The sequence below is a fragment of the Pelophylax lessonae genome, assembly GCF_965119305.1.
Source record: "Pelophylax lessonae genome assembly, chromosome: 13".
In the NCBI taxonomy this organism is placed as follows: Eukaryota; Metazoa; Chordata; class Amphibia; order Anura; family Ranidae; genus Pelophylax; species Pelophylax lessonae.
In genome coordinates this window covers 96,281,484-96,295,729 of record NC_138780.1, presented here as the reverse complement: position 1 = coordinate 96,295,729, position 14,246 = coordinate 96,281,484, and the positions used below count along the sequence as shown (strand labels likewise).

The window sequence follows — 14,246 nt, the reverse complement described above, 5'->3', positions numbered from 1 at the left end:
TGGCAAATAACTCAGATATGAATTATTATGGCCTGCTGTGTGTCCCGTGTTGTATGATAAAGAAATAACTGCCACAGGTCTCACAGCCTGCGTAAAAAAGTAAATTGCTGCTAGAATATTTAAGCTTACCTGGCGACTGTAAGATTGCGACCACCTCACTATGTCCACGCTCCCTTGCTTTGTCCAAAGGAGTCTTCCCATCCTCATCACGCAAGTCTGGATTAGCACCATGGCGTAGAAGTGTCTGAAAGTATAATTGCTTGTTAATATTTATTTGAATCACCATTACCTAAAATTTAACTTTTAGCTTTAGATTATGTCAGAAAGGATTAGAATTTCTCTCTCTCATAGATCCTGCCCTCACTATTTGTCATAGTGAAAAGTCAAACTCAAGGGAAATCTAAAATGTTATAGCTGTCACTATAAATGGATGACAATTACAAAAAATAGGAAGTTTTACTTACCTGTATATTCAATGTCTTGCCTGCAATACAGGGCACAGGCGATATATCATACACCGTGGGTTAATGGGGTTATATCTTCAGGTGATTAAAGACCGAACCTTCCCAGGGCACCCACAATTAACCCTAACCCACTTTTTGAGAACTAAGATTTGTTGCAAGCAATGCAGAGTAAATGAGAGTTCGGTTCACACCAGAACGAAGTGCGGGAAAGGTGTGTTCCGTGTGTTTCCCGCAAAGCATTCTAGCACACTGACCTTGCAATCTGCATGTAGGTGTCTATGTAATGTTAAAAGCACCGCAAGTGCAGATCACAAACTCAGTGCATTTGTGGGAAGCAAATTACATGGTACTGCAGTACCATGCAGCTTGGTGCAGAAAGTTTTTAAAAGAAGTGCATGCACTATTGCTTTCACGTTATGGTGCTATTTGAAGCTCATTCAAATGCATAGGCTGCAAAATTGCACTAGGGGGTAATAGCACAAGAATATGTGCCCAACGTTGTGAACCAACTCCTGGGGGGGGGGGGGGGGGGGAATTGGTTGGTCCCATACTCCAAGTTATTACATTTACAGGCAAGACTCATCCTAATCGTTTAGTACAGGACACATGCAACTAACTTATTCATATGCAATGGGATGTCCCCAAGAAATGAATAGAAAGGGTGGCAAGAATTATGCAAATGGACTCTGCCAACAGGACCAAAAAACATCAGGGGCCAAGGAAGTGCCGCTGCAAGAACCTTGTAGCCAAATGCTGCATCCACAGATAACAGGACATCCACCAGGTAACACTGAAAAAAGTATGAAAAGACGACCAGGTCAAGGCCTTACACAGTTGGGCAACAGAGGTTTTGTGCCTAAATGCCAAAGATGCACCTACAGACCTGGTGGAGTGGGGATGCAGCAGCACAGGAGGAGGTTTTTGTTTAAGAGGATAAGATCTTGCAATCAAGTTCCTGATCTACTGTGCAATTGATATATTTTAAAAGCAAGGTGCTCCTTGTAAGCTCCCAAGGAAAGAACAGAGAAACTGTTTAATGAAAGCTGTAGCTTTTAGGTACACTCGAATGGCTCCAACTACATCGGCCCTGCAAGGTTTCTGGAGAACTGAAAACACTAAATTTAAATCCCATGGCAGCAAAAGAAACCGTACAGATGGGGCCACATGTTGAACCCCCTAAATGCAAGTTCGAATTAAAGAGTACAATGGCTAGGGGTCGCTGAAAGAAGATTGCCAGGGCAGAAACCTGGCCCTTGATGGTACTCAAGGCCAACTTCTGATCAACGCACTGTTGAAGAAAGGTTTGAGATCCGAGCCACAGAAAAGGATCGAGGATAGGCGCAAATCAACTCACACCAAGAAAACTGGGTTTTTGTCTTACCGTAAAATCCTTTTCTTTTCATACATCACAGGACACAGAGCCATAAATCATAACATATGGGTCATATAGCCACCTTTAGGTGAAGGACACTGGCAAACAATCAGAAAGAATGCCCCCCTATATAACCCTTCCAATACAGGAAGTACCTCAGTTTTAAAGTGATAAAAGGTGATGGTCACTGTGAAGAGCGTCTCCACATTTTCTCTTCAAATGAAGACAGAAGATTATGCTATTAGCCCCGATCAAAGATCATGGAATCTAAGGGCTTAGCTATCAGATCCATCTTAAACAGTCAATAGACTAAAAAGATGGTACCTGGCCTAGGGAATCAGATACAAGGTTTTGACTGTAATGCTGTCCTTTTTAGGCGCTGGACCCTGGGATCCGGATCCTTGGAATACTATACCCAAAAGGTGCTCCGTGCAGGGTGCTCTACAGGTTCAAGATCGTGGCCCCTTTAAAATATGGGGAACCAGTCCTTGAAGGTCGCCAAGACAAAGCTTGCCGTGATGGGTGAAGATTTGATTTACTGTATCAAAACTGAATCATGCAGCAGGACTGGAGTCAATTTTAAAATATTCCCTTATAAAGCAAACCTTGAAGGTAAAAATTGCTGACATAATTGCAAATTGTAAATATTTTAGGCACTAAAAATTTAAGGAGACCAAGTGCCATGTGTATTCCTCCATGAGGCTATGGATGTTATGCTTGCAAGTTATATCTTGTTGGGGCAGTTGTGGGATTGTTAAAAAAGTTGATTTAAATCATTATTTCTTTTCCTATTGTATCACATTGTTTTCTACCCTGAGCTGATCACCTGAAAGGAATAAACGGGCACGTTCTGGAAGGAACCATTTCCAACACACTAGCCTCTGTCAGAGGCTGAAGGGGACACAGAGCAACAGCAGCTGGGTTAAGTGGGTCACTGTGGGTGTATGTTACAGGCACAAACCGGTCCTGCTGTAACTTGGAATAATCAGTGCAGTGTGCATTAGGCTGTATAAGCTTGGCACCAGCCTTGAGTACACTTCGATAGTACCTCAAGTTTGTCTTGCTTTAAAGCAATGTCTGCCTGAAAAAGGGTCGAGGGGGCACAGTTGGAAGAGGCACTGGGATGCCACTGCCAGGCCTTGAAGGCCCTACCCATGATTCCATACCCATGATTCCACGGTGTCTACTCTTCCTGAAGAGTAAGAGGCAACTAGCCAATCTGAGCCATTACGGTTGTCAGGCATAGTAGCTACTCCAAGTACTTCTACCGCAACCTACATCACTAAGGACGATTTAGCATCGGCATTAGCCAGCCTTGAGGGAAGGATTGCTGGCATCATTGCAGCATCTCAAGGAAGGTAACGCGATAGATCCCCCTCACCTGAGCCAGTTCAGGATTGGGCAGAGGATGTGGAAGAAGTAGCTGATGGTGACCCTATGGAAGGTCAAGCTGAGGTTTCCAATTCTGGGGAGTAAGGGTCAGAGGAGTCTACCTCTCAAACCCAGATATTTTATTTTTCCAGTCTCTTACTGAAATGGTCCGGTCTGGATACAAATTTCCTCCTTTATTGACAGCTGACGTCTCTTTTTCCTCTCTAGGCTCATTGCGTCTTGCTCATAGTCCCCCAGACGTTTCCCATACATCCGATATTGGAGCAAGAAATGTATAAAGATTAGGACCATCCTGAAAGGATTTTTGTTCCTCCTAAAAGGTTTTCACTATTGTATTCTAAGGAGCAAAAGTTTACTAAGAAATGTAATACACCCACTGTGGATGCTGCCATTTCTGCGGTTAACAAGAGTTTAACTTGCCTCCTTTTCTGTTGCTGGATCTACGATACAACAATCAGTAAGGGCCATAGGAGTTTGTGAGTCTTTAAAATACCGTATGAAGCGGGTGTCCAAGACCGTTCCTTCTCAAGGAGAGTCCATGGAAGATCTGTCAGATCTACCTCGCACTTTGTGTTTTGCACTGGATGCTTACAGACTCCGTAAGGCAAATGTCACGGTTTGCTCTGATAACTGTGCATATGCACAGAATCCTTTGGTCAAAGAGTTGGTCTGCGGAATGATCATGTAAAAAGTTACTGGCTGGCTTCCCTTATCAAGGAGAATGCCTTTTTGGTGATAATCTGGATAAGTATATCCAAAAGATCTCAGAGGGGGAAGAGTATGTTGCTACTTGTGAAAAGGAAAAGCAAGCGTCTTTTTTAAAATCCCCAGCACTCATACTACCAGTACTTCTAATTCCAGACAGTGGCGACGGCCTCAAACATCTGGATCCAGAACCAAGCCTTCAGGGCAGGGTAAGAAAAAGCCCTGGGACAAGAAATCAGCCAAGTCTTCCACTAAGCCTACTCTGTGAAGAGGCGCCCCCAATCATGTGGATGGGGGGAAGGCTGTGGTAGTTCTCAAAGTTTTGGGTGGATTTGATCCAAGACAACTGGGCTATCTCCACCATTTCACAGGGGTACAAACTGCAATTTTGGGTGTTCCCGTACCCCCAGTTTATAAGGTCTGGTATACCGACAGATGCCCTAAAAAGGCGGTCTCTCTTTCTGGCATTGGACCAGCTGAAGGCTCAAAAGGTGATAATAGGGGTTCTGGAGGACGAAAAGTTGAGGGGTTTTTATTTTTACTCAAACCTGTTCGTAATCCACAAACCAAATGGGGATGCGAGACATATTCTGGATCTCAAAGCTTTAAAACAAGTTTCTGAACATTTGCACTTTCTGTATGAAGTAAATTCGTTCAGTCAGACTCCCTGCAGGAAGAGGAATTTCTAGCATCCATAGAAATCAAGGATGCATATCTTCACGTGCCTATATTCCAGGCTCAAAGGTTCCTACCCTTTGCAGTAGAGAACCATAATTTTTAGTTTTTGGCCTGCCCTTCGGATTAGCCACAACTCCTATCTGAAATAGGATATCTGGACGATCTGTTACTAATCGATCAATCAGCTTTGGCTCTAAGCCGAAATGTCCTCCAGACAGTACAGTTCCTAGAGCGTCTGGGCTGGATACTGAACTTGGTAAATTCAGCATTATCGCCGGTCCAGGGTCTGGATTAACTGGGTCTACTTGTAGACACAATAAAGGCAAAGATATTCTTGCCAGCAAGAAAGGTCCCAGACCTGAAGGATCTGGTTCGGTCTGTAGTAAGGCTGAGATATCCTTCTATACGCCTTTGCATTAAGTTATTGGGGAAGATGGTGTCCGCATTTGATGCAATTCCCGATGCTCAATTCCATGCCAGACCCTTACAGAACAACATTCTGTCTACCTGGACCGGAAAAGTTCAGTCTCTGGTACCAAGAGTACATCAGCCTAAATTGGTGGTTGTTGACCAAAAATCTGGAGAAGGGGAAATCCTTTCTTTCAGTGACCTGGAAAGTGGTGACTACAGACGCCAGTCTCTGCAGGTGGGGAGCGGATCTGGAGGAAGCCACTGTCCAGGGGAAACGGTCTTGGGTAGTGATAGGTCTCCCCATCAACGTTTTGGAAATCCGAGTAGTCAGTCAGGCTTTGAAATTCTGGATGTCCAGGCTTCGGGGTCACCCTGTCAGGGTACAATCAGACAACGCCACGGCTGTGGCTTATATCAACCATCAAGGAAGCGCAAAGTTGATTAGCCCAGACAGAGGTGGATTTCATCCTGTTTGGGCAGAAAGGTTTGTGCCACACCCAACAGCAGTTTCTATTATGGGAATAGAGAACTGGCAGGCAGACAAGATTTGTGTCCAGGGATACACTCGCAGTCGGAGTGGATGCCTTGGTGACTCCTTGGGAGGGAGGAGTATTCCCTGATTTATGCTTTCCTCTGGTGCAGCTGATACCGCGTCTGTTCCGCAGGATCCAGCTGGAGGGGAAACCAGTAACGGATAGCTCCAGCATAGCCCAGGAGGGTTTGGTTTGAAAAAATCCAGATGTTGGCAGTGACGAGGCCTTGGGCTTTTCCATTGCGTTCGGACCTACTCTCTCAAGGTCCTATATTCCACCCTGCTGTACAGTCTCTAAATTTGACGGCTTGGCTATTGAAGCCTTAATCTTGAAGGAAAAGGGTTATATCTGGCCCTGCAGTTCATACGCTGATAAACACTAGGAAACCAGTTGGGAGAATTCTAGCTTTCCTTCAAGCAGGGGTAGATATGAAATTAGCCTTGAGCACTATCGAAGGGCAAATTTCAGCCTTATCGGTTTTCTTCCAGGAACTGATCGCTTCCCATTCGTTGGTTCAAAGCTTCGTCCGGGACTTTTTACGTTTGCTTCCACCGATGAAGCCACCAGTGTGTCCTTGGGACTTAAATTTGGTGTTAGCAGTTTTGCAAAAACAGCCTTTTGAGCCTCTGGGGCAGGTTCCCCTGGTTCTTTTGACCAGAAAAATTGTCTTTTTGATTGCGATAACTTTGGCTAGAAGGGGATCGGCACTAGTAGCTCTTTCTTATAGAGAGCCATTCTTGATTTTTCATCAAGATTAGGGTGATTCTACGTCCACATCAAGGTTCTTTGCCCAAGGTGGTGCCTGACTTTAATTTGAATCAGGACATTATACTGCCTTTCTTTTTTTCCAGATCCTTATTCAGAGGAGGAAAAGTTTTTGCATTCTGCGTGATGTAATGCGTGCACCTAAGTTTTACTTAGTGAAATTAGCTCAGATTTGTAAGACCGAGAGCTTGATTGTGCTGCCAGAAGGGCCCAGGAAGGGGTTGGCAGCATCTAAGTCTAGGATTTATTTTTGGATTCGCTGGTTATTACCCAGGCATATGGCTTAGTAGGGAAGGTTCCATCTTTTCCTGTAAAGGCACATTCTACCATACGTTCACTTTTTTCTATTGAGTGGATGTTGGGACTCAGGAGGAATCTGCATTTGGCCGCAGTGTTCTGTAGGCAGCGGTGTAATCCTTTTTATGGTCAGATGGCAGTATTTTTTGGTGTTCATCTCCCCTCAGATGCATTACTTTGGGAAAGCCCATATGTTATGATTTATGGCTGTGTGTCCCGTGATGTACGAAAAGAAAAATTTATTTTTTAATACAGACTTACCTGTAAAATCCATTTCTTGAAGTAAATCATGTAACACAGGAGGTCCCTCCCCTCTTCTATAGGGGCTTTATTGCTTTCTACAAAACTGAGGTACTTCCTGTGTGGGAGGAGTTATATAGGGGGGCATAAATTCTTATTGGTTGCCAGTGTCCTTCACCTAAAGGTGGCTATATAACCCATATGTTATGATTTATGGCTCTGTGTCCCATGATGTACTTCAAGAAATAGATTTTACAGGTAAATCTGTATTAGAAAAACTTATTTTTCTCTGAGGTTTACTAACGGACAAAGCTCCACGTCTTCTAGACCATTATGCTGCACTCTCTTCAGGAGTAGGAGTAGACAGAAACAATTTTGGGTACACCCCTGAGGCAGTCCCAGAGGGTATACCATCACCTCCTGCTATAGGACTTCAGTTTGTAACAAGCAGTGTCAGAAGAAAACATAACTCAACTCAACAGAGGGACAGGTGCTGTGTCTGCCAGTGAACCCCAGAGAAAAGAATTTTACGGTAAGACAAAAATCTAGTTTTCGCTATGATGCCAATGAGGGGTGGGAAAATGAGGAGTGGGAAAAGCACAGCAAGAGATATAATTCCAGACAAGGCTAAACATAAGCCAACCAGGAACAACTGGAGCTCACCACCAGGACAAAATTACACCCTCAGGAGGCGGGAGCCTCTGCAACCGCATTATGCAAAATTTTACGACCGAACGCCGCATCTGAAGAGGCAAGTACACCCACCTTATAAAACTTTGTGAATGTGTGTACAGATGACCACGTAGCCGCCTTGCACACCTGAAAAAAACTGACGCCGGATGAGAGAAGGCACAGGAGGCACTGAGCGCCCTTGTAGAATGCGCAGGGAAAGGGGGAACCTAACCCTTAATAGAGTAGGCCTGCTCCACCGTCTGCGTGATCCACCTAGAAATGGTCGCAGCAGATGCGACATCTCAGCTAACTCCGACTCCCTACGTGCAGAAGTAATAGCGACTAAAAAAATCCACCTTCTGTTAAAAGGGATTAGAGAAAGTTCACGGATGTTTTCAAAAGGAGACTTTTGAAGTACTGATAGTACCAAATTGAGATACCACGGAGGTACCAGGGATCGCACCAGAGGGGCCAAATGGCGAACTCCCTGCACAAAAGTGTGAACCAAGGACTGTGCCGCCAATGGCCTTTGGAAAAATATGTCCAAGGCGGAAATCTGGTCCTTGATGGTGTCCAAAGCCAAAACGTTGATCTACACCTAGTTGAAGAAACTCCAACAGGCGAGACACAGAAAAGGAAGGGGGAGAAACCCCCTGGGACTCACACCAAGTAATGTACGCCTTCCAAACTCTATAATAAACTTTCCTGGAAGTAGATTTCCTAGCCTTTAACAAAGTAGGAATCACCGACTTAGACAGCCCTCTGTCCTTCAGCACCTGGCTTTCAATAGCCAGGCCGTTAAAGCCAGCGACTGTAAAACAGGATAGAAGATTGGTCCCTGAGACAGAAGATCTTCCCTGAGAGCAAGTTTCCAAGGGACGTCTGGTCTGCTACCAGCCTTACAGGCCTGCGTACCAGGATTGGCGAGGCCAACCTGGAGCCACCAGAATGACGGGAATACCTTCTACCTCGATTCTGCGTAGCAGTCTCGACAGATGTTGGATTGGAGGTAAAAATCAGACGATACGGACCCCAAGGGGCCACCAGTGCATCTGCGGCGTCGGCCAGAGGATCCCGAGACCTGGACATGAACCTCTGCACCTTTCTGTTGAAACAGGAGGCCAACAGGTCCACACCGGGGGTCCCCCATAGAAGGCGCAAATGATGAAACCACCTACGGGTGAAGAGACCATTCACATGGATCCAACATCTGCCGACAGATATTCCGCTTGCCAATTCTCTACCCCTGGAATGTGCACAGCAGAAAGGGCCGGAAAAAATAGTTCCATGGTTAATCGGAGCCTCACTGTGCAGCAAAATTTAAAAAAAGACGAACCCCCCCCCCCCCCCCCCCGCTGGAGCATCACAAGAATCAGCGCAACCGTGACGCTGTATAGCAGAGGAAGGATCGTATACCCACAGACTCACCACCCCAGAGCTGGAGAGCGCCAAACAGGCTGCCACACTGCGATGAAAGAGAAAGGGCTGACACTGACACTAAAGGCCCCCGCAGCACATCACTGCACTCGGACTAAAAGAAAATGGCGGCCGATATTCTCAATGGGAAACCAAAAACCTGGCCGATGGACTACACAAATATGACCGCTGAAGCCATGAATGCAGCATCCACGGCAAAATGTAGGCGCTGCACGGGCCATTGGACCCCAAGGAAGAAGGCATCCACCAGGAGGAGACCCCCAAGGGACCCTCCCTCCCCCCCCCCCAGGTAAAGGAACCCCCAGAAGTGGGGCGACAGCAATACCCACCACCAGAGAATCCCCTTACCAAAAAATACACCTGTGGCCCCAAAAGGGGGCTGGGGGCAGATGAGGACAAATGACGCAGGAGAACCCCGCTAGGGAGAGGGGGAAAACCTGCGGGGAGGGGAGGACACAGGAGGGAGCCTACCATCCCCAGGGCGGGCCTGTGACCTACCTAGCAATTCCAAAAGAAATAAGGGGGGACACTACTCACCACGCCACGGCATCAGGCGAGCACTACTCCCAGCAGTCCACTGCACCCTCTTGGGGGTGCTGCGGCCCGAGGCACGCTGCGACTCTGATCGTGACTGCTGTCTTGACCAGGGCTAGGCGAACTCGCAAGGCGTTTCACTCGCCAGCCAGCCCCTGTCCAGTGGGGCTATGTCGTGGCCAACCTAGCGTGGAGCGAATAGTTAGGTCGTGCTCGCATGCCAGACTGGGAAGACCATAAGGATCTAGGATATCCAGTGCGTCACCAAGTCCAGCTGTTGATTGAAGTTCACACAGGAACAAAAATAATAAAGAAAAAGGAAAAAATTCTATTAAAAAAAGGAAAGAATGCCAGGACCGCAGATCCCAGCAGAGAGCTAGGTTTTACTTCTGACTAGGCAGAAAAAAAAACTAAATTCCTATAGCAGGACGTAATGGTATACCCTCTGGGACTCAAAATCCCAAAATTGTTTCTGCCTAGTCCTACTCCTGAAGAGAGAGCAGCATAAGCCCAATGGTCTAGAAGACATGGAGCTGTGTCCGTCAGTGAACGAAAGAGAAATGTACGCTTTCCACATAGGATGGAATACCTTGCAGGAGGATGACTTTCTTGCCTTCACCATAGTAGGGATCACTGATACAAACAGACCTCTATTCCTCAGTATCTGGCTTTCAATAGCTAAGCCAATAAAACCAGCGACTGTTGGGTGGGGGTAAATCTTTGCTGGTTTCTGGCCCCGTGGACTTTGGTGAGCATCAAGGAGATCCACAATATGTTTTTTGGTGGAATCCAGAAAGGGGGGACAAAGCTTGCCCTTTTCAGGTTTTTAGGTCCTGAGTCTCCTTGTGCGGATTTAATTCCTACAAAGATTCAGGTGATATCTGAACTACCGAAGGTCCATCCTGACCCTGTCCAGGGAACTCATTTACCTAGGTCTGATTCTATTTCTGACTAGGGTGGTCCTTCCTCTGCACAAAGCTTCAGGGACCACAGGCTGTGATTCACCAGCTGCTGTCACACAGATAGTTCTCTCTCCCATTTTGCATACAGGTTCTGAATCTGGTGGTATCCACCTTTAAGACAGTTCTGTTTGCACAGTTTTACATGCAGCTCCATTAGCCAGTTCGTCACAAAACTTCAGTATCGTTCTGTGGAGCCGAAGTCACGGGGTCCTCTGACAGACACCGCAGGCATCTAAGGGCCCGGTAAGGCCAGTATCATCCTCGGCTAAGGCTTCTTCTGCAGTTGCTGCCAGGATTCAAGAGTGAGGATCGTTCAATCATCCTGGTGGCTGTAAACGTCTCTTGGGGACTTTTGTGAACACTCTGGAAGCAGAGGATAGGTCGAAGGGCAGTGCAACTGCAATGTGTAGAATCGCTGATGATGTGGATAACTGGTGACATGCATATAGGCATCTATGGCCACCAATGCCATATATTTCCCTTGTCTCAAAAGAGTCAATCACTGACCTTTTGGATTCCATCCATTTGGAATTTGAAAGAATTTGTTAAGGGATTTTATGTCCAAATAGGACAAATTCCCCTGTTGGGCTTTGGTAATGTGAACAGATTTCAGTAGAATCCCTTGAACCTGTCCTGTGAAAGCACTGGTAACAATGACTTCTTGGGACAAGAGGTGATTCAGGGCATTCTGAAAATCTGACAGTCTTAGGACAGTTTTTGGTTGATTTGAAAGAAGAAAGCAAGGAGGTGGTAAAGGTTTGAACTATATCTTGTACCCTTTCAAAACCCCCGAGTGAGCCCAAATGTCTGGGACATTTGTGACCCAGAAAGAAGCACAGCCTAACAGACGTCTCCTCACTCTTGGGAGTGAGGGAGCCTCTTTATTGTGAAGACAGGTTAATGAAAGCTTGGTGGCCTTTGGCGGTCAAGCCTTGTGCTGAAAGGAAAAACTGAACATAGGTTCTGAAGTAAAAGCTTGGTTAGAGTGTGCAGGTGCCCTGCGTTTAGAAAAGCTAGGGACTCCTGAGAAGGGATGGTAAATGCCTCACCAAATAAACGTCTCATTAGGAAGGGCACACATGTGAAGGGACTTTTGCATTCAGCTTCTTCTGTCCAAGCCTTTTCCCATAAGGTTCTGCACATATGAATGGATATTAGAGTTTTTCTGGATATTTGTTTAATGACACGTTGCAGGGCATTTACACAAAAAAAAGCAAACCAGAAGGCAATTGTAATTGCTCTGTAACAGCACGATCATGAACAACAGGGTCATGTAGGTTATACATTGTCCTAGTTCAGTTAGCTGTAGTTTGACATACAGGAACAAACATGGACAGCCGGTTGCAAGGCTCGGCTTGCTAGGTTAAAGACCGCTTTCAAGAGCATCTCAACTTTCTATCAGCAAAGCCTTTAATAGAAGGAACATCTTCAATAGGTACAGTGATAGGTTTGCTTAAAACAGAGACAGCAGTATGAACCACAAGAAAAACCCATTTCTTTTGAAATTATTTTTCCAATTGATAGAGTTCAGAAAAGATTTTTGGGGAGTGAAAATCCTTTCGGCCGTGACCCAATCGTCATAGGCTGCACATTCTATCTACTCTTTGTGCCCAATGGGGATGGCGAGATGGAGAAGAGTCAATCCGCACAATGTCAAGGCTTTTTCAGAAAGAGTTAATTAGCTTTTTAATGTATATTGCGTGAAGTTCCCTCTTTAAAATAGCAACAATGTGGGTAAGAGAAATCTTCTGCAGCTTCCTCCAATATTGCATCAACATCCTCTTCATTCCCATCTGATTTTGCGCCCTCTAGGAGTCTTCAGAGAATGGATTTTATAGCAAAGGACCAGGGCCCGGACCTGTATAGTACCCTGTAACGTGTTGCCTCTGCATAATCCAGTGCCTGAAGCAACATTACAGGCTATCACCACAGCATGGGGTCCGGGTATGGCTCCCAAAGTTGCCTGATCCAGATACACTGCTTCTGTGTAAGTATAAGAAGACAGTGAGAGTTAATCGAAGAACTCTAAGAAAAGTAGAAAGGAAAATAAACTAGTGGAGCGGATTTCTAAGTGAAGAAGAAGAGGTCCATCTTCAGACACTAGCAAAAAACTGAGGACTCAAGAAGTTAAACAGGGTTATAGGGGAGGTGCCTAGGAGGGGCATGTCCCCAAAAGCTTGCCAGTGTCCAATCACCTAAAGAAACACGCCTATAACCCATGGTGTATGAATAGGTTGCCTGTGTCCTGTACGGTATGATTAAGATATTGGGATTTCCCCTCACTTTGGATTGATTGCCACACAGTCCTGTCATGTTTTTGGGATAGAACATGAAGAAAAAAACTCTCAAATGGACAGTAATAAAAACCTGACCTATCATTCTATTTAAAACTTAAAAAAAAATTCACTGGACTCCTACTTTAGGAGACCCAAACATAGCTACTGCTACAAGTAAATGCATGAGTAGCGAGAAATAGATAAAAGTGTACAAAATCTGAGAAGACAAAAGTTATACATCTAAACACACATAGCTTTTTATTTACTACCCAATACTTTTTATTTACTACCCAATACAAGAAAACACCTTGGATCAAACTAGTAGGTAGGAGCTGTACCCCACCATTCACTTCTTCAGTTTAGGAGGAGCAGTGAATTACAGAACTCCTTGAGCAAATTCAAAAAAACAAAAAGTAATCCTTTGTAAATGTATTGAATATAAATTAATTTTATCCAGGGCAAGAAAAAAAAAAAAAAAAAGCACAATACATCTCAGCAATATATGCATGTTTTGCATCTTTAAAAATGCTTGAATTACAAAAAATATCTGATGGTCCCGCCAGAAATCCAGTGAACTCCTAGCTTGCACATTACCTGTACTAAACCAAAATCCTAAGCATTGTTATCAGCACTACTGCCGGGTAATATCTGAACTATGGAACACCTCCCCCCTTTGTTATGGATATGAGATAGGGAGCAGTCTTAAACATACTTTGTGTCCTAGAGTTAAAGTGCTGCTTCTTCCTAGATACCACAGTGTTCGGGAACATGGTCACCCTTAAACAAGAAGCATGTTACCGACAGTATTCGCAGGTGAAAATAAAGTAAAGAAAGCCTTAAAGAACTTTAGAAAAACTTTTTCTCCACTTTGAATAGAGTAAGCGAGGGGTTATACAGGTGCATCTCAAAAAATTTGAATATCATCAAAAAGGTAATTTTAGTAATTAAATTCAAAAAGTGAAACTTGTATATTATATAGATCCATTACACAGAGTGGGATATATTTGAAGCATGTCTTTCCTATAATTTTGATGACTTTGGCTTACAGCTAGTGAAAACCCAATACTCAGTATCTCAGAAAATTAGAATATTACAATAAAAAAAAAAAAAAAAAAAAAAAAAAGATTTTTTTATACAGAAATGTTGGCTTACTGAAAACTATGTCCATGTACATTATAGTCTTCAATCAATACTTGGTACAGCTCCTCTTGCATGTATTGCTGCATTAATGCAGCGTGGCATGGAGGTGGTCAGCATGTGGCACTGCTAAGGTGTTAGGGAAGCCCAGGTTGCTAGGATAGCGGCCTTCAGCTCATCTGCATTGTTGGGTCTGGGGTCTCATCTTCTTCTTGACAATACCAAACATATTCTCTATGGGGTTTAGGTTACATGAGTTTGCTGGCCAATCAAGCACAGTGATGCCATCATTATTAAACCAAGTACTAGTACTTTTGGCAGTGTGGGCAGGTGCCAAGTCCTGCTGGAAAATGAAATCAGCATCTCCACTG

General features: G+C 44.8%; 1 protein-coding gene across 2 annotated transcripts in view; it reads right to left on the bottom strand.

Moving 5' to 3' along the window:
- The window catches only part of HECTD1 (HECT domain E3 ubiquitin protein ligase 1), a 321,546-nt gene that overhangs the window by 185,309 nt on the left and 121,991 nt on the right, over nucleotides 1–14,246 (bottom strand). For both annotated transcript variants that reach the window (XM_082275332.1, XM_082275333.1), the window contains exon 9: nucleotides 130–244. In XM_082275332.1, coding sequence (XP_082131458.1) covers nucleotides 130–244 — 115 coding nt within the window. The remainder of the gene's footprint in view (nucleotides 1–129; nucleotides 245–14,246) is intronic.